At 45.1% G+C, this 27764-nt stretch overlaps 1 protein-coding gene across 4 annotated transcripts in view; it reads left to right on the top strand.

Annotated features, from left to right (window-relative positions):
- GPD2 (glycerol-3-phosphate dehydrogenase 2) overlaps positions 1-27764 on the top strand; it is a 318302-nt gene that overhangs the window by 10020 nt on the left and 280518 nt on the right. For 3 of the 4 annotated variants that reach the window (XM_068245757.1, XM_068245756.1, XM_068245758.1), the window contains exon 1: positions 25637-25707. The exons of the other annotated variant lie outside the window; for it this stretch is intronic. In XM_068245757.1, coding sequence (XP_068101858.1) covers positions 25665-25707 — 43 coding nt within the window. In that variant the 5' untranslated portion in view covers positions 25637-25664. Of the gene's footprint in view, positions 1-25636; positions 25708-27764 lie in introns of those variants that run through there. 4 annotated transcript variants of the gene reach the window in all.

Raw genomic sequence — 27764 nt, 5'->3', positions numbered from 1 at the left:
GTTACTAGCCTGACGCTGGCTGCCAAGCGTCTTTACAATTTGCACTTCTTGTGGCTTGAAGGTGCCTCTTGGAATAAAACCCGTTTCTGTTAGCTGGGGAAGTGTTTTGTGTTCTCTCTTTTGTTGGTGTTTTCCCTGTGTTATTTGCCATCCTGTCTTGTGATGTAGGCTTGTTTGTCTACAATGTGCAATGACAGCTGAAAATTACTTTAAAGTGGACCTGAACTCGGAACTTCATTTCTGCTCTAAAAGATAAGCAGCAGCATAATAACCTTTTAAAGAAAAAAAAAATATTTGCAGCTGATACAAATCCTGCAGTAAATCTGCAGTGTGTCTACTTCCTGCTTTCATGGAAGCAGACATAGGGTTAACCTCCTGTGTTTACAAATTAGCTTCTCTGCCAGGGCAGCCAGTTGACACAGCCGAGAGATCAAATTACAGTTATAAGTAGTCATATATGAGGCTAAACTCTCTAAATACATAAAGGGTGCATTTCACTATGTTTTCCATCTGTCCTGTGCAAGAGTTCAGGTCCACTTTAAAGTATAAGGGCCTGTTCAGACTATGCGCGTTCCTGGACGTTTTCAGGGACCGTGTCTGGGTACCAAAAACGCATAGGAACGGCTCCTAATGCTTTTGAATGGGCTAGTTCACATGTATGCGTATGAGACGCATACGTTTCTCATCCGCATTGCTGCACGCAGTTCTGTGCGTCACGCATAGAAACGGACGCAATGAAAGTCTATGGACGCGTATCAAAAACGCGTACTATTGCGTTTTTAGCGTCCGTTTTCCTCTGCGGTTCCCATAATTCTTTTTTTTTTCCCCTGGGTCACGTGTGTGTGCAAAACGCAATAGAATACGCATTAGAACGCAAGAAAAACGCATGCGTTTTTCAACTTGCGTTTCTTTGATTTTAAACGCATTCTTCATACGCAGATAGTCTGAACAGGCCCTTAGGGCCCTTCTCCACCAGCGCGTTTGCGCTGGCTGAATCGCAAAAACACAAACCGCTAGCGATTTTACAATCGCTACGGTTTGCTTTTTAACATAGGAATCGCTGTAGGTAATTTCCACTACCACGATTCGTTTTTTACTTGATGCCGCGATTTTGCTATGCAGTGCATAGCATAGCAAAATCGCGGCCGCAAACGTCGGGGAATCGGCGGTAATTGCGATTCAGCAATCGCTAGCGTTCAGCGTGAACGCTAGCGATTGCTAGTGGAAAAGGGCCCTTAGTGTTCCCGGTTGAGTTGATTCACTGCACAGTTCTTGGTTTCCTTTGTTACTAGGTGTGCTTATTTGAATGTAACATTCCTTGCAGTGATGGTTTCTTTGTCTTTGATGTACCTGGAGGCATAGCCAGTTGTAACTAGTTGGTTCAGTTTGAACCATCTGCAGTAACCAAGGCTGTCTCTAATTAAGGTTGGGTGAGTCTCTGCATTCTAATGTTTAACTCCCAAAGGACAAATGACCTTCACTCCTGATCTTGTGGCCCTGCATAAGCCTCCTACAAATGCTTGATAGAGGTCTCCTGAGACAACTGTTAATCGACCATTTCTGGTAAGAACGTGGATATTTAGCCTTGAAGCAGGTAGATTGGGCATGGGGACACTAGTCACCAACTCTCATAGACTGTAATGCACATTTGAGGCTATGGGGTGCTCAGTGCTTATTTGGGGCATGAGCACTCGGCTATGATTTAGAACACCTATGAGTTTGGCTACACTGTAGATTTTAATCCTAGACAGTTGTTTCTAACGGCACCTAAAACCTAAGCATGTGTATGCGGCTTATAGTGGAATGCCCCTTCTGTTCATAACAAAATCAGTTAGGCTGGGGTCACACTTGGAATTTACCCACAAAGCAAAACCGCTTTGCTTGGTTCACACATAAAAAGGTGTACAGTCCTGTTAGTTTCATAACAGTTTTGTGTGTGTTTTCTATGGGTGTGTTTGCACAAAAGGTGTACATTTCCGGGCCAGTCTGGGAAAACTGATAAAAAAATGATGCAAAAATGACAAAGGCAGGCCTGGATTGAAAATGTACAGATTTATGTGTGAACCAAGTCTTAAACGGACAGCCCCCAAAATCTATGGGTTCCTTCATGTCTAATGTGGATTTTTGCAGGCGGGAAAAAACTAGCGGCCTTCTGTGATGTTTTGGACACTGTGCACATTTTCTTTATCTTTTGGGGGCCCCGTTTCCACTGGCGAATGGGATCCAAAGGGATGCGATGTGGCTAAGCGTCACTTCCGCTCCCATTCACATCACTTCCGCTTCCATTCGCATCAGTTCCGCATCGGGAGATGCTACCGCCCATGAGAGGAGGCGGCACTCAGATGCGGCCATGCGAGAATCTGCAGCATGATCACTCTGCACCGCTCCGCATAACCAGCATGCAATGGAAACTGTTCCATTGCCGTGCATTGGTTTTAGTTCTGCTGCGGTGCGATGCAGTGTGATAGCCACATCGCACCGCTTGTAGTGGAAACAGGCACTTTATATTTGCTGCTTTGGAAAAATGCAAATGTCTAAGCTTTAATCCCAGCCGAAACACCATTTACAAGGAGTTTGTACATTCTCCCCCATGCTTAGTTGGATTTCACTTGGGTTCTCTCAAATTCCTTCTGAATGACGGCAAAAAAATATTATTATGAATTAGTATTTATATAACACAAACATCTTCCACAGCGCTGTACAGAGTATATAGTCTAGTCACTGCCTGCCTCTCAGAGGGGCCCTAGTCCTATGTCTATGTATGTATCGTGTAGTGTATGTATCGTAGTCTAGGGCCAATTTACGGGGAAGCCAGTTAACTTATCTGTATGTTTTTGGGGATGTGGGAGGAAACCGGAGCGCTAGGAGGAAACCCACACAGACACGGGGAGAATATACAAACTCCTTGCAGATGCTGGGATACGAACCTGGGACCCAGCACTGCAAGGCGAGAGCGCTAACCTTTACGCCACCGTCCTGCCTGACCACTATGCCACCGTGCTGCACAGTACTAGTAATTTATTATTGTGTACCGCTGCTACTTTCAGCAGTACTTCACAGAGTACACTGATTAATGTCACTGATGGTTTCTCAAAAAAGCCTTTATTTAATGTCCCTCCAGAACCTGGGGCCAATTTTTGAGGAAAAGCCAAATAATCTATTTGTGCATTTGGGATGTGGGCGGAGGCTGGACTACCTGGATGTAACCCCGACAAATGTGGGGAGGTCATACCCATTCCACGCAGATGGCTGGGAATCAAACATGGCAGTCTAGCTAAGGACAGAGGGCTAACCACTTAAAAGACAAATGAAGTGAGAAAAATATGGAGGCTGACATATTTATTTCCTTTTAAACAATACCCATTGCCTGGCAGTCCTGCTGATCTATTTGGCTGCAGTAGTGTCTGAATCACACCAGAAACAAGCATGCAGCTAATCTTGTCAGATCTGACAGTAAGTCAGAAACATAGCAAAGAAATGAACAGCGCTACTTAAAAACAGATGAATGCTTACCTGCAAAAAAGTGCAGACCCCACTCATGGGATTCAAATACACAATGAGCATACACATGACTGGTCTACCACTTGGAGGATGTTAGTTTCCACTAACAATTTGCAATTTGTTAGGTACTTGTCCCTCCCACTGTCGAAGAAGTCTTTTCTCCATGGGAGGGGACCTAACACTAACTAAATTCTACCTATGGAAACAGATTTATAGTTGCAGCGCTTCAAGTTAAATTATCTAATCGGGCTGCAAGATATAAAAGGGGTTAAGCTCTCCACCCCTACGTTTTAAAATTACAGAAGACAATAATATCTGCGCCAAATACAGTAAAATACTATACTTTTTATTTTCTGTTTAAAAATAATGAATTAAAATTAATTAAAACAACCTCCACCTGATAGACGTTAGAGGAAGAATGACACCCTTGTGCTGATTGACATCATAAAACCACCACTCCAAACTTCCTTTATGATTCCGCACTCTGGCGTTTTCTATCTACCTAAACTAAAGGCCCATACACACGTCGGATTTGCGCGAACGACGGGTCGTTTGAACGTTCCGTCGTTCGCACGTTTCCGCATGAAATCCGGCGTGTGTACAGACTATCGTTCGGGAGATAAGACTGGTTACCAGCGATCCGCCCGGCGGATCGTTGGTAACCAGTCTTATCTCCCGAACGATAGTCTGTACACACGCCGGATTTCATGCGGAAACGTGCGAACGACGGAACGTTCAAACGACCCATCGTTCGCGCAAATCCGACGTGTGTATGGGCCTTTAGTCTATCAGGGCAATCACTTGAATAGTTCTTATCAGAGACAGAGTCTTCTTATTGATATGTTCAATTGTGTATATCACCAGGAATATGGCCAGCTTCCACAGTCACTAATAGACGTTTTTCCGCTTTACTCAGTGAAAGTTGCAATGAAGATGATAATTAGAGTCATCAATATTTGCGGAGGTGCACCTCGTTTAAACTCACTTTTAGCGTGATGATCCAGGAAAAGGGAAGAGGAGAGGGTCTCAGAATCCTCGTAGTTTAGAGACAACAAAGTTCCTCTTTTTTCTCAGCAGTGGGGAGTCTATTTAGAATGTGAATAAAGAATGGAGAGGAGGAGACTTTATTAAGAAAATGTCCAGAGCAGAAACGAAATGGATATACACTCTGAACAGCTTGGCTCCGAAAGGGTTAAATTCAGATGTGGAGTTGTTTGCATTTGACTAAACATGAGAAGAATTATAGATTGTAAGGAACGGAATCCCGTAATGATGAAACGGAATTCCGTAAGAAATTAACAGGCTAAGATATTACGGATATATATGCAAATTACGGAAAGGGAGGAGAGGCGGAGAGAAGGAGAGAGTATAAGAAGCAACGGACCCAATGAGGAGTAGCCCTGAGGAAGGTAGGTGTGCCTACTGAAACATGTCGGCTGATTGGCTTTGAGAGTGGTGACGCCACCCGAACATCCGGTAGAGTACGCCGGAGGTCTGTCAATCTGTTGGGTCCGGATTACGGAATACAGCGGGAGCGTTTGTTTGCTAGACGCCCGGGTGAGTCTTAGGCCGAGACTCCCCACTGCTGAGAAAAAAGAGGAACTTTGTTGTCTCTAAACTACGAGGATTCTGAGACCCTCTCCTCTTCCCTTTTCCTGGATCATCACGCTAAAAGTGAGTTTAAACGAGGTGCACCTCCGCAAATATTGATGACTCTAATTATCATCTTCATTGCAACTTTCACTGAGTAAAGCGGAAAAACGTCTATTAGTGACTGTGGAAGCTGGCCATATTCCTGGTGATATACACAATTGAACATATCAATAAGAAGACTCTGTCTCTGATAAGAACTATTCAAGTGATTGCCCTGATAGACTAAGTTTAGGTAGATAGAAAACGCCAGAGTGCGGAATCATAAAGGAAGTTTGGAGTGGTGGTTTTATGATGTCAATCAGCACAAGGGTGTCATTCTTCCTCTAACGTCTATCAGGTGGAGGTTGTTTTAATTAATTTTAATTCATTATTTTTAAACAGAAAATAAAAAGTATAGTATTTTACTGTATTTGGCGCAGATATTATTGTCTTCTGTAAATTCTACCTATGCATATGCATAGCCTGGGCGCGCTACCAGTAAAATTGAGAATTGCGCAAAAAAAATGGGATCAGCGCATCACCATGCCGCCTCTGAATGGCCTCAGCTCAGAGATGCGCTGAGCCCCCCCAGAAACTGCAAACGCACCAGTAAGTCAGAAACCCCTAATCTGCTGCATGCTTGTTCAGGGGCTGTGGCTAAAAGTATTAAAAGGCGAGGATCAGCAAGACAGCCAGGCAACTGGTATTGCTTAAAAGGAAATTAATATAGCAGCTGCCATATCCCTCTTGCTTTAGCTGTCCTTTTAAAGTGTATCTGAGATGTTACACTGGCCCTTATTTGTACTTGCCTGGGGCTTCCTCCAGCCCCATGAGCACCATGGCTTCCCTCTCCATCCTCGGCCCCTCCTTTCTGGTAATACGACTCCCAGTAATTCGTTCAGTTGCCCCCAGTTGTGGACTTCTGCGTTTGAGCGGCTCGAATGCGTGCATGCCTCCCTCCGCCACGCTCCTGTCCCCTGGAGCATTCTGCGCAATACAACTGTGCAGGTGCACAACACTCCAGGCTGCAGGAGCCAAGCCACGCATGCGCAGAAGCCCGCGACTGCCCGACAGAACGGAGGGGCATAGCGGCAGAACGGAGGTGCAAAAGAGGATAGCGAAGGAGGCCGTGGGGCTTCAGGAAGCTCCAGGGAAGTATAAATAGGGGCTAGTGAACCATCTCAGATTCGGTTTAAAGAGATCCTGTACTAAAAAAAGCCCTCTGGGTGATACTTGCCTCGGGAGGGAGAAGCGTCAGGGTCCCCGTCCTCTGTAGCTTCGGGGAATCCAGCACTGGCTCCCCCGAAACCTCCCTCAACAAGCGCTGATTTATTTACCTCTCCACGATCCTGCGCAGGCGCACTAGCGGCTCTTCGTTCGGATAAGGCGGAAATGGCCGGATCCGTTCTACTGCGCAGGCGCAAAGGACTCGTGTCTGCGCAGTAGAGCGGATCCAATCGGTATCTGCCATTTCTGCCTTACCTGAACGTAGAGGCGCTACTGCAGGGCTGTGGAGTCGGTACAAAAATCTTCAGACTCTGACTCCTCGGTCTATGAAAACCACAACTCCGACTCCGGGTACCCAAAATGACTCCGACTCCTTAGTCTAATACTTAACAGGGTTGTGGATTTTGTACAAAAATCATCCGACTCCTCAGTCTATGAAATCAACGACTCCAACCCTGAATCCGGGTGCCCAAAATTGCCCTGACTCTGACTCCACAGCCCTGGGCGCTAGTGCATCTGTGCAGGATCGCGGTAGGTAAATATTTACCTTTCCGCAATTCGGGGGGCTGCAGCGCTGGATTGCCGGGACACTGGAAGACTGGGGAAGCCTCATTAGGATCCAGAGGCTTCCCCCTCCCGAGGTAAGTATCTCTCTAACCCCAACCAACCCCCCCCCGCCCAGAGGGTTTTTTAAATTACAGATTCTCTTTGAGTTCATACACTTTTTCCATTTATAAATAAAGATATTCATGCTGCAAATGATTCCCGAACGATCGATTTCTGGCTGATCATGTTGACAGGAGATGTATGTCGATTGACGGCGGGTTGGGAGCGCATCTCTAGCAGAGTTTGATTTTGTGGAATAGGCAGCAAAGCTTACAATCGCCGCTCTGCCAGCTCCTCCTTCCGTGTCTTCTCTCCAGCCCTGAGCGTTCCTTCCCAGGGTGCCTATGTCACGTCATAAATGCTAGAAGCCAAACAGTAGAGGCTTTTAGTGACCACTTATGATATATGACACAGTGCCTGTATGGTTTGGTCTCATGGGACACAGGAGCTCTGGGAGAGAAGAGACAGGGAGAAGGGTTTGGCAGGGATAGAAGAGACAGGGAGAAGCACAGAGAGGTGAGTGATCTGCCACAGTGGATTCAAAAGGTGATGAATGGGTCCATTGTGCTCATACTTGCCCAAACTGCTTTTTAAAGGACACCTGAAGGGGAGAAGGATATGGAGGCGCCATATTTATTTATTTTTTAAATCGTGCACATTGCCTGGCTGTCCAACTGATCTTCTGCCTCTAATACTTTTATGCTGGGAATACACGGTTCGTTTCTGCCGTACGTTTCTCCTCTTGATCGTTTTTGCCGCTCGATTCTGCAGTAGATTCTTTTATCTTTCGCTTGTTTTTCTTATCTTTTTCCATTCACTTCTATCAGAAATCGAGCAGGGAAAGAATCGAAAGGGAGATCAGATATGTTGGAAATTATCTTTCGAACTACCGGTACCTAATCAGCTACAAAACGAACTGTGTATTCCCAGCATAAGTTATAGACCCTGAACACAAATGCAGATCAGATGGTTTACTTAAAGTGAACCTAAAGCGTACTTAAAATAAAAAAACAAAAACAAACAAAAAAACCAGATGGCTAAGGAGATGGAAGACTCTGGGTCCTATAGAGCCTTCCTGTTCCTCTCCTGGTCCCCTCATTCCAGCGCTGTCACTCCCCTTAGCAGCCTCTGACCGATGGGTCGGAGACTGCTCTCTTCTGCTGCGGGAGGCTTCAGTAGTCTTCAGGAGCTTGAGCGCTCCTGAAGACGGACAGCTTCGTACTGTGCTTTGTATGAGCGCACTCTTACGCACACTCGCACATGTGCAGTTGTCCTTTAAGGTAGAAAAGGATAGCGTGAAGTCATTGTTAGGTTTTGCAGCTAATTTATTATTGCATTATGGATGATGAAGCTTCTGAACCCTGGCATGTTGTTTTGGATTCTATAGAATAACTAAGTTTGATGAGCATTTTCTGTTTCCCTTTACGTACATTGACTTCTGTTCCAGTGACAAGTGTACAGTACAAGCCTTCCACGCCTGGCAGGAATATATGGGTTGGGTGGGAGGGGGCTTCCTGTGATAAGTACAGAAGAGATAATGACTCACTCGCAAATTCGCAATGACTGAACGCAGTAAATTTATACTTTATAGATAGAGCTGACTAATAGTGGCAGTGGAGTCTGACATGATCAGATGCAGTTATAGTGGACCTGAACTCTTGCACAGGGCAGAAGGAAAACAGAGAGAAATCCACCCTGTATATATTTAGAAAGTTTAGCCTGTCTAATTCCCCCTCATCAGTGACTAATCACAAGTGTATTTTGATCTCTTAGCTATGTCAGCTGGCTGCCTCAGCACAGCAGCTAATTTGTAAACACAGGATATTAACCCTACGTCTGCTTCCATGAGAGCAGGAAGTAGACACACTGCAGATTTATTGCATGTTTTGTAACAAAGAAATGTTTTTCTTTTAAAGGTTATTATTCTGTAGTTTATCTTTTAGAGCAGAGAGGCATTTCAGAATTCAGGTCCGCTTTAACCGTTAAATGAACACAATCGCAAAATTTATAAAAAAAAAAACTAAAGATTTATACTGAAGAGAAAGCCAGTAGAAGGGGATAGTAAAAGGTTATGAATTAATTAAGAAAATAAATGGCCCTGCTGTTTACGCATTCATGACAGCCTGAATGTGAGGGGAGATTACCGATGGAGGCTATACTGTGGGCTGCGCCTATCTGCCTGGCTAAAATCATGAGACCGTTTCACTACTGGCTGAAATGCCGTTGGACAGCTAGCAGCCCACAATACATCCTCCCATAACCTGTCAGTAAGCGTCCCTCACATTCAGGCTGTCGTGAATGTGTAAAGAACAGTGTAATTTTATTTTTTTAACTAATTGTTGACCCTTTACTATCTCTTCTACTACGGTAGCTTTCTCATCAGTATAATTTATTTTTTTATATAAATTTCGCAGTAGTGGTCCTTTAACCTCTTGACGACCAGCTAACGCTGATTGGCGTAAACTGGTTCTCTGCGGGTTTCCATGGAAACGGACGTTCCATGTCAGTTCACGGAGGGTGTCTCCGTGATCTGCCTGCGAGCCTCCGATCGCGGTTCGCAGGTGAAATGTAAACACGCGGGGAAGAAATCCCCGGTGTTTACAATCCCCGGCCTCTGATAGGCCGGGGATCGCCGCCGTTGGATAGGCTGAAGCCTATCAGAGGCGGTACAGGACGTATCGCCGTCCTGTACCGCCCACAGAGCCAGTGAGAGGGAGGGAAGGAGAGGGAGAAGGGAATAGCGCTGCGGAGGGGGGCTTTGAGGAGCCCCCCCCCCGCAAGGTACAGCAGAGCGGTGGCGATCAGACCCCCCCAGCAGGACATCCCCCCCTAGTGGGGAAAAAAGGGGAAGTCTGATCGCCCTGCCTGCAATACGATTTGTGCTGGGGGCTGAAGAGCCCACCCAGCACAGATCAATGGGAAATCACTTGGTCGGCAAGTGGTTAACATTTTTGGTTACTGGCATACATGGGCATAACTTAAGGTGACTCTATCATGCAGAGCTTGGTGTATTTGCTTTCTTAAAACAGAAGGAAATCTGCAATAATTCAGATGTAAGTGAACATTTGTGGTTACCCACAATGCACTACTACTGAATATGCAAATTATCCCTTTTCGCCCATAGCAAGCCTATAGCTTTAAATTTTACACAGCCATATCAAACCCACATGTCAAAGCCTGTTTCGGGTTTTTTGGTCCTCATCAGTACATGGCAGGGATTGATACGGCTGTATGAGATAGGGCTTGGACCAACACAACAGAGTAACCAAGCAGCTCAGGGTGACCCAAACCACTCGGAATGTATAGGTGGATAAAAGGGACCAAAAAGCCCCCCTACTAAAACGTTTTCAGTAGGGGGGCTTTTTGGTCCCTTTTCTCCCCCTATACATTCCTTGTAGTTTGGGTCACCCTGAGCTGCTTGGTTACTCTATCATGCAGAGAAACTGTAATAGTATTACAATGCAATAACACTTGTAAAGTGCTTTTCTCCCATAGTACTCAAAGATCCGTACATATTTGCAAGGTGGACTGTTAGGCCCAATGCACACCAAAAACCGCTAGCGGATCCACAAACACTTATCAGTTTTTGAAGCGTTTTTCAGAGTGATTCTATCCATGTTCAGAGCGATTTTTCTAAACACGCCTAGCGTTTTTTGGAGCATTTTTGTGTCGCAGATTTTATATTTTGTTATAGTAAACTGAACAGCTTCTGTAACAAAAAAACGCTTGGAAAATCACTCTGATCTAGCGCTTTTCAGAGCGATTTAGTACTTTCCTATACTTTGAGGCACAAACGCCTCAGAAAAGCAAAAATGCTGCAGGACAGGAGTTTGCGTTTGCTGAAAAATGAACCGCTCTGGTGTGCACCATCCCATTCACATTCATTAGCCAAGCGGGTTTCCCCTGCAAGCGTTTTAAGAAACGCTCAGAACCGCTCTTGGTGTGCACCAGCCCACACCGTAGGAAATAGTCAGGCATTCACCAATGCCAGACTAAACAGGTGGCTTTTCAGTTTGGACTGAAATGCTTCCTGGGATGGAGATGTCCAGACTAGGTGTGGCAAAGAGTTCCAAAGTGTAGGGGCAGCATGACAGAAGTCTCTCCACAGGTTTTGAGGTGGAGTAAAGCAAGTTATTAGATTGTGAGGCACTTGCAAAAAACCTTGCTGTAACTATCCAGGGTCCAGATTGTGCGTGGATTTGAATGTCAATAAGCCAGTTTTTAAGTAGAATTCTCCATTTTATGGGTAGCATGTGGAGTGAGTGAAGAGTTGGTGTTATGTGGCAGTGGCAGAGTTGTCTTGTTAACATCCATGCAGTGGCATACTGTACTAATTGTTTGGAAGGTCTGTATAGAGAACATTGCAGTGCTCCAGCCTTGATGTGATGAAGGCATGGACTAGGGTTGGGAGATCCTCTGAAGGAATGAGGTTTTTAATCCTTGTGATGTTCCTTAGGTGAACGAAGGAATGTTTCACAACAGCTGAGATTTGATTCTTGAAGTTTAATTCCCCATTAATCAGTACACCCAGGCTGCGCACAAAGTCTGACCTGTTCAGGTCTAAACTCCCTATTCTTAGTGGTGCTGGCTGAGACTGGAGCCACTTTGCTGTGAAGCGCTGACCTCTGATAAGAACCTCCAATATTAAGGGGCCCATACACTAACAGATTTTCCCGCCGATATACAACCGATTTAATCACTGTGATCGAATCGGCTGTGAAATCGTTGCGCAAACGCTGACCGAACGATCGATTTCCATCCGGTCGCCGACGGGTCGGGAGTGCGTTGATAGCGGCATTCGAATGCCCAACGACCGACGCTAGCGGCGATACATTACCTGATCCGGCTGGCGCGCGTCACCGCTGCTTCTTCTCCGTGCTGGGCTCCCGAGTCCGTCAGGCTTCACTTCTTCCTGTCCCAGCAGGAAGTTTAAACAGTAGAGCGCCCTCTACTGTTTAAACTTCCCTGGACAGGAAGTACAGTGAAGCTGGAGGCCAGAGCGGAGAAGAAGACCACAGTGACCGGGGGACTCGCGCCGGCCGGATCAGGTAATGTATGCGGGGGCCCGGGGGGCAGCAGCGGCAGCTTTACAGATGGGGAATCGATTTCATGCTGAAATCGATTCACAATCTGTTTGCAGTAAAGGCAGCCATACAATCCCTCTCTGATCAGATTCAATCAGAGAGGGATCTATCTGTTGGTCGATCTGATGGCAAATCGACCAGTGTATGGCCACCTTAAGGCAGTTATTATTCATTCACTCCTGAAGCTCAGCGAAGCCCACATTTATAAATGGAGTAAGGTCTGTCACTCCAGTTTAAATAATAAATACAACTGGGTGTCATCAGTATAGGGAGAAGAGGAATCTACAGTGACAACCGCTGGCCATATGTCACAGCATGCCACAGACTGAGAGGAGCATACGGAACTGTAAACCTAAAAATGGCCATGGACTGCTTAGCCATTGTCCCCCTTTTCCCCTTGCTTTGGCAATGCCTGTATGAATATTGGTCATGCCAGTAAAGCTATCTTTGATTTGATATGTCAGACCGTGTTTTTGGTCAATGTTTCCAAGTGGTAGCATGAAAATTGTGAACAGCAAAGGGGGGGATAGTATTGTGCCCACACCATGTCAAAGTAGTAACCAAAAATGTACTGGTATACACTGACATTTATTTATTTATTGTATTTATAAAGCGCCAACATATTACGCAGCGCTGACATGACTGGAGATGACTCTAGCACGGGAGTGTCAAACTCAAATACAAAATGGGCCGAAACTGTACACTGGGACCTAGTCGTGGGCCAACCTCAATGTCTACTGGCCACCTTCCTCCCTAATAAAGTTCTCAGGTGTCTAATAGCCCCCTCCAACCCCTATACAGTTCCCTGGTGTTTAGTGGTTCTCCCTCCCCTATATAGTTCCTTAGGGCCCTTTTACACTTAATCAGTTGGTGTGCGTTAGTACGCGTTGGTACGCGTTAGTACGCGTTTTTTCCCATAGCAGTGCATTGTAACAAAGATTTCAGTTAAAACGCGTTAAGTGTGAAAGGTGCCATAGGAAAACATGGGACTTACTTTGAAAATCAGTTTTCTTTCCGTTTTAACTGAGAGCAACTGATTAAGTGTAAAAGGGCCCTTAGTGTTTAGTGCTTTCCACTACTTACCCCATTTGGCTTTACCTTGTGTTCTAGGATTTCACCACGAATACAGCTTCCCTGGTGGTCTAGAATGGGCCAAACATAATGCAATGTTGGGAAACCACTTGAGGGCCAAATGGAATGGCTCTGAGGGCCAGGTTTGGCATGCAGGCCAGAGTTTGACATGTATGCTCTAGCATTTACTAACATGACTGCAGGTGACTCTAGTGCTCAGTGACCTTACTTGATTTGGCACTGTCGTCATCAATGGATGTGACATTGGCATTCACTATCATCATCCTAAAGTGACTCTGTACATTCACTAACATTACTGGAGGGAACGCTAGCATTTGCTGATCTCACGGTGGGTGACTCTAGTCAGAGAGGGATTCAGATGTAATGGGGCCCTAAGCAAGGTTGTAGATTTGAGCCCCACTTGTGGTCCTTTTGGTTAGCTTAAGTGAAGAGGGGTCAAAGAAGGTGGCAGGTGCCCCGTGACACCCACTAGGCCCCAAGCACCTGCCTAGGTTGCCTGGTGGCTGATCCTGCACTTGCTGAAATCACTGGAAGTGAACCTGGCACTCAGTGACATGACTTGAATTAACTCTAAGCTACTGTGCAATAAAGTTATATCTGAGTGGCTGACAATGTGGCCCCTCCCACTTAGACTGGGACCCACAGGAGCTGCTTCAGCTGCGCTTTGGAACCGTCATCCATTCCAAAAGCGCTAGGCTAATGAAAGGCAATTGAGGTGATTCCACAGGAGTGACTGAGATTACCTCAGATTGAAATTGTGGTTCCTGCATTATTTTTGGAGCAATTGCGTTAATACAAAGTATAGGATCACTGCAAAATTGATTTTCAATCACTGTAGAAGTTAGTAGCATTAAATTCAAAAGTGCTTTAAAGTGAACCCGAGGTGAAAATAAACTGATGTGATAAACGACTGTATTTATCCTCCTACTCCTAAAAATGACTTTTTTTTTTTTTTTTTTTTTTAGAGATATCCCATGGTTTTATTTTACATTCAAAGATTTACAAAGTAGATTGAATGTTTTATTGTCTCTGATCAAAGACAGCCTATTAATTGCCCCAGAATGCATAAACTGTTAACCTTTTTCTATTTCTCCCCTGCCATCAGAAAATGTTTACTGCCAGGAAAACTTTTATGACTGTAATCATTATTGCTTATCAGCAGGGCTGTGGAGTCGGTCCAAAAATCCACCGACTCCGACTCCTCAGTTTAGGATTCCACCGACTCCACGACTCCGACTCCTCTAATTTGCATATTACAATTTTGCTGATTAAAAGTATGTAACATGAAATTCGTCTCTTAACTGCCAACGCTTAGGAATTTTACAAGACAACTGAAGTGAGAAGGATATGTAGACTACTATATTTATTCCCTTTAGACTAAAACTAGTCCTTGGTAAGAGTACTTGTAAAAGGTACAAACCGGAACAAAGAACATCTATCAAGTGTGGGTGCATGTAAGAATGTGAGCAGATTGTAAACAGACAACACCTCTGTGTTCAATGTGCACAGCATTCTCAGTGGATTCCCTGCAGCTCTGTGGGGAGTGCATATGTAGAGTATAGTACTACTGTGTAACAAAGTAAACCTGAGACAGATGAAATTAAAGTTTTATACATACCTGGGACTTCCTCCAGACGCCTTCAGGATAATCAGTCCCTCGTTGTCCTCCTCCACCACCTGGATCTTCTGCTATGAGTCCAGGTACTTGAGCCAGTCAGGCGTAGTGCGCATGCACACACTCCGCCGCCAGGAGCATACTACACCTGTGCAGCACTATTGCGCAGGTGCAGAATGTTCCTGGCTGTGGGAGCGGCATGCGGCCGGACAGCGCTGACTGGCTGAATTACCAGGACTCATAGCAGAAGATCCGGGTGATGGAGGACAGCGAGGGACTGATTAGCCTGAAGGGGGCTGGAGGAAGCCCCAGGTATGTATAAAACTTTACTTTTCATCCGTCTCAGTTACCCTTTAATTTGTAGTTACCAAACCAAATTTTAACAACATATCAAATTATTTGATTTCATCAGCAAAGGGAGTGCATACATTTGCATAAATCAGCATCAATGCAGAATTATTTCCATCTCGTTGACCATCTCTATTAGTGACACAGCTACACATCAGGCTTTATTCTTACAGCATAGATGTTATTTAGTATATATAAGAGATTCCTGTGTACACATCATATATACAGTCACAATCAGATATGTATATCTGACCTTAAAAATACGGGGACTGCTTTATTGAAGCAGCACAAGTAACTAATTTTGATTGGTTTATTTCATTTTTGTGGACTAAGCACAGCTATTACTGTATATATACATTATTTTTAATGACTATTATCTGAGAAATAGAACATTTTATCATATTTTCTATTTTAATTACAGTTACAAATTCATTAGGAGTCGGAGTCGGTGCATTTTTTCCCGACTCCGACTCCAGGCACCCAAAATTGCCCGACTCCGACTCCACAGCCCTGCTTATCAGTGAGGTTAACTGTATTCCCAACAAGGTACTGACAAGGAAGAAGCTGTCACTTGCATGTCTGAAAATTAACTTAAAATAGACAAATGAAAACAACCTGGTTATTATATGTTGTGTACTGTACATACACATGTTTATCTCAGCATGTCACATGTCGCCTCGGGTACATTTTAAAGTCACCAGAAATTACTCCGGTAAAAAATTGCTACAAAAAGGCAGATTTGTATACTACAAAAAAAAACCTGTTTATTGATGACCTAACAGAATAAAAAGGATTTGTGCCTTTCTCCCTAACTACGTTTGGTTATTCCACAGCGGGTATGTCCAAAGTCTGGCCCAGGGGCCAAATGTGGCCAGTCCAGCCATTTCTGGTGGCCCCCAAAGCTCTCTACAGTAGTTAAATGGCTGTGGTGCAGCATGATGGGGCCAGCAGCAGTAACAGCCACTGATTAGCAGCCGCCACTATGCCAGCAGCAGTAACAGCCACTGATTAGCAGCCGCCACTGTGCCAGCAGCAGTAACGGCCACTGATTAGCAGCCACCACTATGCCAGCAGCAGTAACAGCCACTGATTAGCAGCCACCACTGTGCCAGCAGCAGTAACAGCCACTGATTAGCAGCCACCACTATGCCAGCAGCAGTAATAGCCACTGATTAGCAGCCACCACTGTTCCAAGCAGCAGTAACAGCCACTGATTAGCAGCCACCACTGTGCCAGCAGCAGTAACAGCCACTGATTAGCAGCCACCACTATGCCAGCAGCAGTAATAGCCACTGATTAGCAGCCGCCACTGTTCCAAGCAGCAGTAACAGCCACTAATTAGCAGCCACCACTATGCCAGCAGCAGTAACAGCCACTGATTAGCAGCCACCACTATGCCAGCAGCAGTAATAGCCACTGATTAGCAGCCGCCACTGTTCCAAGCAGCAGTAACAGCCACTGATTAGCAGCCACCACTGTGCCAGCAGCAGTAACAGCCACTGATTAGCAGCCACCACTATGCCAGCAGCAGTAATAGCCACTGATTAGCAGCCGCCACTGTTCCAAGCAGCAGTAACAGCCACTGATTAGCAGCCACCACTATGCCAGCAGCAGTAACAGCCACTGATTAGCAGCCACCACTATGCCAGCAGCAGTAATAGCCACCGATTAGCAGCTGCCAATATGCCAGCAGCAGTAACAGCCACTGATTAGCAGCCACCACTATGCCATCAGCAGTAACAGCCACTGATTAGCAGCCACCACTGTGCCAACAGCAGTAACAGCCACCGATTAGCAGCTGCCACTATGCCAGCAGCAGTAACAGCCACTGGTTAGCAGCCACCACTGTGCCAACAGCAGTAACAGCCACCGATTAGCAGCTGCCACTATGCCAGCAGCAGTAGCAGCTGCCACTACACTATTAGGCCTAGTGCACACCAAAAACTGCTAGCAGATCCGCAAAATGCTAGCAGATTTTGAAACGCTTTTTCTTCCTTTTCTGCAGCGTTTCAGCTAGCATTTTGCGGTTTTGTGAAGCGTTTTTGGTGTAGTAGATTTCATGTATTGTTACAGTAAAGTTGTTACTGAACAGCTACTGTAACAAAAACCGCCTGGCAAACCGCTCTGAAGTGCAGTTTTTCAGAGCGGTTTGCGTTTTTCCTATACTTAACATTGAGGCAGAAACGCCTCCGCAATCCAAAATCTGCAGCAGCCCGGGAGTATGCGTTTCTGCAAAACGCCTCCCGCTCTGGTGTGCACCAGCCCATTGAGATACATTACCCAAGCGGATCGCAAAGCGCAGCCGAACCGCTCTGGTGTGCACTAGGCCTTAGGGTTATTTCCCGTTTAAATGTTTTGTCAAAATGTCACAAGTTTAGTGTACCTGATGACAATCAGCTAAAATTTGTGTTTGATTTTCCTACTTCGGCCCTGTACCTCTCTTAAGAAGAGTGATTTGGCTCTTAGCCCAAAAGGTTTATCCACCCCTGTCCATCAACACACTGCATGTGACATAAACTGGTTCTTGGCTGTGCTAGTCATATTACTGAAATGCCATTAGCAAGGAAGTTTATATTTAGCAAACTTGTGAGGATTCTTCCGGTGCCAGACGTGATGATGCTGAATTACTGGTGGCATCCTGGCCACACCGCCTTGCTGTCCTTTTGCTGTGATATGGATTTAATGCCAGCAGCCCAATAGCATCTCCTCCCCTGAGGATGCCCAGACATGTTACCAACCAAACATCCCATAATGTAACTGGCTTACACTTTTGATTGAACGGTCTGAGAATTCAAAACGAGGAAAAAAATGGAATGGGCATCATTTTCTAAAATCCTTGCCATGATGGCAGTGCGATCATTTTTCATTGGACCAATTGAAAATGAAGAAAACAATAAGGAACAGTCAAACAAAAAGAAAGCAGTAACTTGTCACGTGCACCACCATCAGGGTCAACTTCAATTTAGAAGTGTAAGTTAAATCTGTAAACTGTGCTAGCTTGATATTTCAACGGAATGTACAATTATACAGGGAGAAGGGGGGGTGCATAAGAAACAAAAAAAATTAAATTTGCTTTAACAAAGACTATAAGAGAAAGAAAAAGCCCCTGGGGGTCCTTACTTCTAGAGTGGGACGCCTCTGGGTCCTAATGAGGCCTCCCCACCTTCCTCCTGTGTAGCCCCTATCCAGCGCTGGCACCCCCTGAAAATGCACGCGGGCGCAGTAGCACCTGCAGCACACGACGATATTTACCTTTGGTATCCAGCGCTGTACCATCTTCCCCCTCGGGATCTGGCAGAAATAGCTGAGCCCGATGGGGTCCACTCTACTCTGCAGATGCGAGATGCCTGCGCTGTAGAGCAGACCCGATCAAGTTTGGCTATTTCTACGAGAACCTGGGGGGGGGGGGGGTGAGGGAGAGAGAGATAGTACTGCGTCTGTGGAGGATCGGAAAGATGCTGCCCTCCGGCGGGCCCCAGCGCTGGATCCATGCTGTTCCTGCGGTAAGTACTCTGCAGGGGCACTTTTTGTTTTTATTACAGACTCTATTTAAATCTTTTAATACAGTTTGGACCCAGTTTACATTGTGTTTCCCCAGTGTGAAGAAGTCAGTTCATCTTACGCCATAATAAGCAGCAGAAATACTGTTAACAGTTGTTTGCATCATATAATAAACCTATACATGTTACCTATACTGGGGCACCTATTCCTGGCTATCTATACTGGATGCACCTATATCTGGCTATGTGTACTGGCGGGACCTATACCTGACTACCTACAATATATTGGGGCACCTATACCTCACTACCTGTATGGGAGCATCTATTCCAGGCTACCTATACTTGCTGCACCTATACAGTATCTGGCTACCTGTGCTGGCTACCTATACTGGCTACACCTAAATCTGGCTAACTGATATCCCACTTTTCCTGCTCTGGAATAGGTGCACTAGTACAGGTGCACCTATTCCAGAACAGGAAAAGTGGGATATCAGTACAAATCTGGTAATGTTGGATTCAGCAGAATCAGGGCCTCTACTAGAAAATGTTTTAACTGAAAGCTTTTTCATAATGCACTGCTATGGAGGAAAAAGAAATACATATTAACCTGCTGGGCGGTCTGGACGAGCTCAGCTCGTCCAGTACCGCCGGAGCCTGCCGCTCAGGCCCTGCTGGGCCGATTTGGCTCAAATAAAGTGCAGCACACGCAGCCGGCACTTTGCCAGCCGCGTGTGCTGCCTGATCGCCGCCGCTCTGCGGCGATCCGCCGCGAGCAGCGGCGAAAGAGGGTCCCCCCAGCCGCCTGAGCCCAGCGTAGCCGGAACAAAAAGTTCCGGCCAGCGCTAAGGGCTGGATCGGAGGCGGCTGACGTCAGGACGTCGGCTGACGTCGATGACGTCACTCCGCTCGTCGCTATGGCGACGATATAAGCAAAACAAGGAAGGCCGCTCATTGCGGCCTTCCTTGTTTATTCTGGGCGCCGGAGGCGATCGGAAGAACGCCTCCGGAGCGCCCTCTAGTGGGCTTTCATGCAGCCAACTTTCAGTTGGCTGCATGAAATAGTTTTTTTTTTATTCAAAAAAAACCCTCCCGCAGCCTGCCTGGCGATCTTAATAGAACGCCAGGCAGGTTAATGCATACCAACGCATTAAAGTAAACTTGAGATTTAAAAAAAAAAAATAGAAAAAATATATAGATAGATAGATAGACCCATACACATACACATACACACATATACATAACTGGGGCTTCCTGCAGCCCCCTTCAGGCTAATTCGTCCCTTGCTGTCCTCCTCCGCCTCCTGGATCCTCCCCTACGGGTCCCGATAATGCAGCCAGTGCAGGCTCAGAATGCTTCCGGGCAGCAGAAGCGCAATTGGCTGAACTGTGCCTTTGCCGACTGGCCAAATTACCGTGACCCATAGCAGAGGATCCAGGTGGTGAAGGACAGCGAGGGACTGATTGGCCTGAATGGAGCTGGAGAAAGCCCCAGGTATACATATTTTTTTTTTTTCATCTCAGGTACACTTTAAAGCGGAATATAACCCTGCATTTCAACTTTGCTCTAAAACATTATTTACAGTATATTATATGCAACCAGCATTTTTTTTTTTACTAGACCAGCATTGGAAGGGTTACACAGGGCTTTAAAGTCCCTAGAGATTTCTGCAGAGGCATCCGAACTTCAGTTAGATACTTTTTGTTTACAAATATGTATCTTTTAACCACCCTGGCGTTCTGATTAAATCGCCAGGGTGGCTGCGGGAGGGTTTTTTTTAAATAAAAAAAAAACTATTTCATGCAGCCAACTGAAAGTTGGCTGCATGAAAGCACACTAGAGGGCGCTCCGGAGGCGATCTTCCGATCGCCTCCGGCGCCCAGAATAAACAAGGAAGGCCGCAATGAGCGGCCTTCCTTGTTTTGCTTATATCGTCGCCATAGCGACGAGCGGAGTGACGTCATCGACGTCAGCCGACGTCCTGACGTCAGCCGCCTCCGATCCAGCCCTTAGCGCTGGCCGGAACTTTTTGTTCCGGCTGCGCAGGGCTCAGGCGGCTAGGGGGGCCCTCTTTCGCCGCTGCTCGCGGCGAATCGCCGCAGAGCGGCGGCGATCAGGCAGCACACGCGGCTGGCAAAGTGCCGGCTGCGTGTGCTGCACTTTATTTGATAAAAATCGGCCCAGCAGGGCCTGAGCGGCAGCCTCCGGCGGTGATGGACGAGCTGAGCTCGTCCAGACCGCTCAGGAGGTTAAGTGTTTATTGTGACTCATCTCTCTCACTGAGAAGGAGCTTGGAGGACAGCCAAAGAGTGTGTAACTGTTTATCAATAGATACATCTAACTAAATAGAATGTAACTATCTGAACATCTGCACGGAACTTAAAACCTCTGTGTTTAACCCTTCCAATGCTGGTCTAGTAAAAAAAAAATGCTTTTTGCATATAATATGCTGTAAATAATGTTTTAGAGCAAAGTTGAAATGCAGGGTTATATTCCGCTTTAAGTGTAAAAGGGCCCTAAATGTAGATTTTACCCTTTTAATGCAAAATAAGACTGCGGTATTCCTGGAAAGTCGTGTTTAGGATCATTATTATAGATCATACATTTTCTTCTCAGTGTATTTTTACTTGAGGTTTGCTTTTAAATATTTTTTTTTTACTTTTTGTGATATTTCAAAAGATATATTAAACAAAAAAATGATTTTTTTTAAAAAGAGAATTCTATTGGATAAATGCCATTGGTCTGCACGATTGGCGTTTTTCAAACGTACATGAAAAGTTTGTTTGGGTGAGTAATGAAAGGGATATTTCCAACCGCAACAATTCCAGGAAATGGCAACTAAGACAAGGGACCGTCCTTGAAAACGAGGGGCATTTTTCAACAGTGATACACACCAAACCCTGCAGACATCATACGTTTCCCTCGTGGTAAAAGGGGGAAAACCGTCTCATTGTTTTCTCTGGCAAGACTTTCACTTTCTAGGGGATTATGTATGTTTAGTGAGCAGACGTGAGAGTGACATCGCCTGTTTTGTGGATTTTAACTCATCTTGAAATTATCACAGGAAGAGGAAGCTTTGGCTTCTTCCTCTTCTGGCTGAAACTAATTTCTTTGAATTTACTTTGAACAGACTTTATCGGCAGGGCCAGTGCATGGCTTACAATTCTGTTTCTTAAAAAGAAACTCCGACCAAGAATTGAACTTGATCCCATTCAGTAGCTGATACCCCCTTTTACATGAGAAATCTATTCATTTTCACAAACAGACCATCAGGGGGCGCTGTATGACTGATATTGTGGTGAAACCCCTCCCACAAGAAGCTCTGAGTACCGATGTACTTCTGGCAGTTTCCTGTCTGTGAACCTTGTTGCCTTGTGGGAAATAGCTGTTTACAGCTGTTTCCAACTGCCAAAACAGCATACAGCAGCTACATCACTTGTCAGCAGTAAAAATGTCACCATGTGATACATTTCAGAATAAAAATCAGGGATTTAAAAGATTTTACAATGGGCAAACACTGACTAAAACATTTATACATAATTATTGTAAAAATGAAGCATTTTTTTTTATTACATTTTCACTGGAGCTCCTCTTTACACACATGCGACTATAGTTGTTTGAAATGATCGTTCACCGATCATTTCAAATGACGATCGTTTAAAAAAAACAGCCATCGATCATTAAGTCAAACGATGGACGAGCTAGATCGTTAAAAACGAAAGATCTGTCCTGGCGGATTTTTTTTTTAAAATGACGATCGTTAGCAAAAGTAGTACATCGTTAAGAAACGGTCGTTCGTAGTAGGCAAGACATGCGCACTTCGTTTTATAGTCACAGCACATTAAATTTTCCCCTCGTGATGTAACATTCGTTCTATGATTCTGCCCAGTGATGTGTTGTATACTGCATGATTATACCATCATTTTTATTTTAACAGGACAAAGTGTATTTTTGTATGTTTTGTCAACACTATATAATCTAGATGCTCTACTACATACCGACAGTATGAAATAGAAATTTAGTTATGTCATATGCGTAACGTTAGTTTTACAGTGTAACGTACGTTTTGAACCGTTCGTTACGTGCGGGCGGAACTTGCTATGATGTAACTTCCAGGAACAGTATGTGATGTTGTTCCGGATCGTTCGTTAACAAACAATCAGATCGTTACACACCTTTAAAAGCTAGGTCGTTCTTTCGTCAAAAGATCGTTCGTCGTTCGCAACAAACGATCTTTGTCGTATGTGTGTACGTAGCTTTAGACATCCTCGTAACCTTTCTGGCGTTCAATTTCCCCAGGATTTCTGTGCAAAAAGTGATTAAATTTTATAACTTTTTTTTTTTTTTCCTGTAACTTGCCAAAATGTGTCAAGCAAGGGTGTAGTATACAGTGCAGGAGAGTATTGATGTGTATGCACGTTTATACTGTTCACAGCATGGACGGTTATATCTGTCAATACCGCTAGGGAGGGGTTCTGTAAGTGGCAGTTTTTGTTTATTTAAACAGTCCTCAGAACTCCTTTAAGGTAGCCATACATACATTTGGTGGCTGATCGACCATCCGATTCGATCATTATTATCAAATGAAATTAAAATTGGTGCCGCCAAGAGCAGGGCTGTGGAGTCTATACAAAAATCATCGGACTCAAACTCCAGGTACCCAAAATTGCTCCGACTCCTCGACTCTGACTCTTTAGTCTAATTTTTACAAAGGCTATGGATTTGGTACAAAAATCATCCGACTCCTCAGTTTATTGAAACCACCGATTCCGACTCCAGGTCCCCAAAATTGGTCCGACTCCTCGACTCCACAGCCCTTGCTAAGAGCATGCCGATCGTCAATGCGCCCAATTTTGGGCCAGAATTAGTTGCATGTATCGATTGAACATGCTTCGAGCTGTCGTGGTCGAACAGGTGCGAAGTGGTAATGACAAGCATTATCGGGAAAAGCGACGACTAAGCCCCCCCCCCCCCCCCCGCCGTGACTGCTCCTTGTGTATAAACGTGCCCCCCTCCATGTGTGCATTTATACATTACCTGACGTGGTGCCCATTTGTCTCAGGAATCCCGTACCTCCATTCGCTCTATACCAGGCTTTCTCAACCAGGGTTCCTTGAGTACTCTGCAGGGGTTCCTTGGCATTTTCCTCTATCGTGGTGGATGTATAATGGAGCTCACTATAATAGGTGGTACTGTAACAAGAAGCACTAAATTAGGGGCTTAGGAGGCAGTATAATGAGTGGCAGTATAATAGGGGGTAGTGAAATAAACAGCCACACATACTTTTAAAGACCATGCTTCCTCCTAAATAAATGCAGGAGTTCCTCGAGATCAAAAAATTGTTTGCAGGGGTTCCTTGAGATCCAAAAGCTATTTGCAGGGTTCCTCCAGGATAGAAAGGTTGAGAAAGGCTGCTCTATACAGTAGAGCAGATCCGATCGGGCTCAGCTATTTCGGTCTGAGCCAGAACGGAAAGCCACTACTGTGCCTGCACCAAGCGCGCCTCTTGTTATAAGTCCGGAGCCGGATTACCACTGCACCTGTGTGCGTCACCGACCAGCTTGTGATTTTTCAGGGGCTGCCAGCACTGGATCCCTGAGGCTGACAATCGAGAAGACAGCCAAAAATCTTGCATTGTTAAAAAGGAAACCTGTCAGCCTCCATATCCCTCTCACCTCAGGTTCCCTTTAAGGACTGATTTGCTTTGTGTGAGAGACCAGGAAAACACTGCAGATCTGCAGTCACTAGAAAATGTAATGGAGGGTGAAGGTTTGCTTTAAGGAATCCAGCAGGAGACTGCCAAGGGTAACAGGTTCACGAATGCTCCTAGAACTAAAAGCCGTATTTAGCAAGCAGTTTTATTAGACGCCCTCCTGTGCCAGATGACATGTTGGGTCTGAGCACAAACACCAAGCAAACACTACGCTATTAATGTATGTGGTCTCGCTCCCCAGTGGAACAAGGGACGGCTTCATGCCTCGACCTCAGATTCCACTTGCTACTGTACAGGAGAGGGAACACAGCAACCAACAGATGGGTTTTCAGAATCATCAACGTCACCGCGTCTAAAAAGGCAAACACTTAGGTAGGGAACATGGAACCTGCTGACGAGCGCTGCTATTGGCCTAGCTATGCTTTTTATGCTTTCTACTTGTAAACAGCGAGTGTTACATGCAAGGTGGAGGCTGCCAAGGCTCGAGCAAAACTTTAAAAATACATCAATTTACAAGAGACAGTGACTGTGGTGGCCAATGGACAGCGCACCTTCTGTGGTTTATTTACTAAATATAAACTTGCCTTCTTAAAACATGACGTATTTGCAAATATTTAGCTTTAATCGGTAAGAAACCCGAACCCCACGGGTGATACTTACCTCGGGAGGGGGAAGCCTCTGGATCCTAATGAGGCTTCCCCCATCCTGCTTTGTCCTGGCGATCCAACGCTGGCAGCCCCTGAACGGTGGACACGTAAATTTGTACCTACCGCGATCCAGCGCAGGAGCCATAGAGGCTTTCCGATTGGCCTCAGGACGAAATAGCCGAGCCCGATTGGGTCCGCTCTACTGCGCAGATGCAAGTCGCCTGCACAGTAGAACAGACCCGATCGGGTTCGGTTATTTTCGCCTTTGCCTATCGGAAAACTGCTACTGCGCCGTCACTGGAGTCATGGAAGGTAAGTATTGCTACTGCTCCTGCGCCACAGCCCACATCCTTGTTCGCTGTGGTTCCGGGGGCTTTCAGCGCTGGATCGCTGAACGATCCGAATGGATGCGTTGCAAGCCTTCACTATGGAGCGATGAGGAAGTGCTCCATAGCGAGGCTTGCAATGCGTCCATTCGGGCGCTTGCACCTCTGAAACGCTGGGCGTGGAGCGGCATTGTGGGTAATTAACCTTGCCGCATGTAGCCGCTCAGCTGTGGCAATTAGAGCTCATTTGCATCACGAGTAACCACCGTGGTTAATTGTGATTTATCCGCAGAGAGCAAGGCTAATCGCCGGGAATTAGAGAGATGGGAGAAGCATCGTTCGGATCCAGTCAGATGCTTTTTACAGTGTCTCTTTAATGTGCGCAAGGAGGAACTCCCATGGTGCACCGCTTCTGCTCAGTGAGTGAATGTGCAAATCATTCCTTTATGTCAATGAAGAGCCAAATATATATCCAGAATGCTGCTAGTTTACAGGGTGTGTCTATGGCCACTTTTGGCCCCTTGCAGACTGGCAGCTGAACTGTGGGTTTCACGAGAAGTTCAGTCTCCCGTCTGACGTCCACCAGTGCAATTCGGGTGCAATTTAAATGCAACTGAATTGCAGTGGTTGTAACACGAAGCGTGTCAAGCGTTGACACGCCGTGGTGTTACTGGGCGGCAGTGGAGCGCAGCATGTCGAGTCTGAGCGCGGATGTGTTACCGGTCAGATCTCACTCCGTGTGGGGGAGTCGCCTGTACAGCTGCCTGTGTGAAAGGGCCCTGACAGTCACATCCTACTTGCAGACAGCTGTTTCAGGCTTAGTTGGTCTTACTTCATCAATACAAGGCATGGTTTAACTGAATGTCACTTAATTATTAAATTTGGTTATCTTTTACAATATTTTTTTTATAAATTCATTAGTCATTGTTTGCCCATTGTAAAATCTTTCCTCTCCCTTATTTAAATTCTCAAATTATCTTACATTTATCAACATCTTTACTGCTGGCAAGTAAATATATACTCTGAAATATTTATTTATAGTTCCAAAGTGAGAAGAAACAACACCTGACCTCCCAGAATGCTCTAGGGCAGAAGGCTGTATAACGAAATAGCTTAGGCTAATGTGTGCGGGGAGGGCAGGCGTTATATACCAATATATAGCTGAAGGAAGTGTTTCTGATGCTGAAACCAGGGAAATTAACATAAAATTGGGTATCCTGAATATAATGTTCTACTAAACTGTAAGTTGTTGTAGTGACTTTGTAATATAGCTCTGATAATACCTAGTTAGGTTATGGTGAACTAGAACTAATAGGATATTGATTAGTATTAACCTAAAAGTCCCCTTTACTAAAAAAAAGAAAAAAAAAACCTTTATTAAATATGCTTGATTAAACAGGGAGGTATTTATTCTCCTCACTAGTTTCCAGATAACCCAACTGCAATCTCAGATCTGCACATGAGCTTCTTCTATCCTCCTCTAGAATTACATCCTCACATTCACGTATACAAGACTTCTCACGTGCCTCACACCTCCTCTGGAATGCCCTTCCACTGCACATCCGTCACTCTCCCACCTTTGAAATCTTTAAACCCTCAAAACTCACCTTTTGCGACTAGCATATGCTCTAACTTAGGCCATTCCCTCTTCGACCTTGCTTACTTACTTATGGTCTTACCCCTTATTGAATAACCCAAATACGCACTGCCTGTATATACACTGCATACCTCCCCACCTCTCCCCCCCCCCCTCCCCTTTCCTTTAGATTGTAAGGGCAGGGCTCTCTCACCCTTTTGTGTCTTGCAATTTGTTATTCATTTCATAGCTTGCACTCTGTTATACATTTTATTCATCATGTTACATCTGTCATTGTAATCACCAGTTCTGTATTTTGTACCAGTGTCCATATTTGATGTTTATCATTGTCTGTATCCATTTCTATATCATTGTCTGTATCATTAGTATGCCTTGTTTTTCTACTTTGTACAGTGCATCGGAATATGTTCGCACTTTATAAATCAATAATTATGATATGTGCTGTTTAATGCTCTGCCTCAAGTCTATGTTCCTTTTCTGTTCATTACGGTTTTGCGTGTGAAAAATTGCATGTGAATTTTCACACAAAAAGAGAGAAAAATTTGCAAATCTGTCATGCGTCTTAAGCCCCATCTACACGATACTATTCTTTATTCGATTCGATTACGATTCTATGTCGATCGGGATTCGATTTGCCATTGTTTTGTAATGGCAAATTGAATTGAATCTAATCCCGATCGGACATGTTGGATTTAATCGGATCGTAAATAGAATCGTAATCGAATCGTATAAAGAATCGTATCGTGTAGATTGGGCTTAACATGTGACAACTTCCCCCCTCCTTTGCATCTTTTGTTAAACGTATGTTAAACATTGCACATACTGCGCTTGATTCACTAAACCGTGATATGACAAATAGCACACCTTCTCAAATATATC

The sequence above is a fragment of the Hyperolius riggenbachi genome, chromosome 7, assembly GCF_040937935.1.
Source record: "Hyperolius riggenbachi isolate aHypRig1 chromosome 7, aHypRig1.pri, whole genome shotgun sequence".
Lineage (NCBI taxonomy): Eukaryota > Metazoa > Chordata > Amphibia > Anura > Hyperoliidae > Hyperolius > Hyperolius riggenbachi.
The sequence above is the reverse complement of the archived record's forward strand: the minus strand, read 5'-3'. Positions and strand labels throughout refer to the sequence as shown.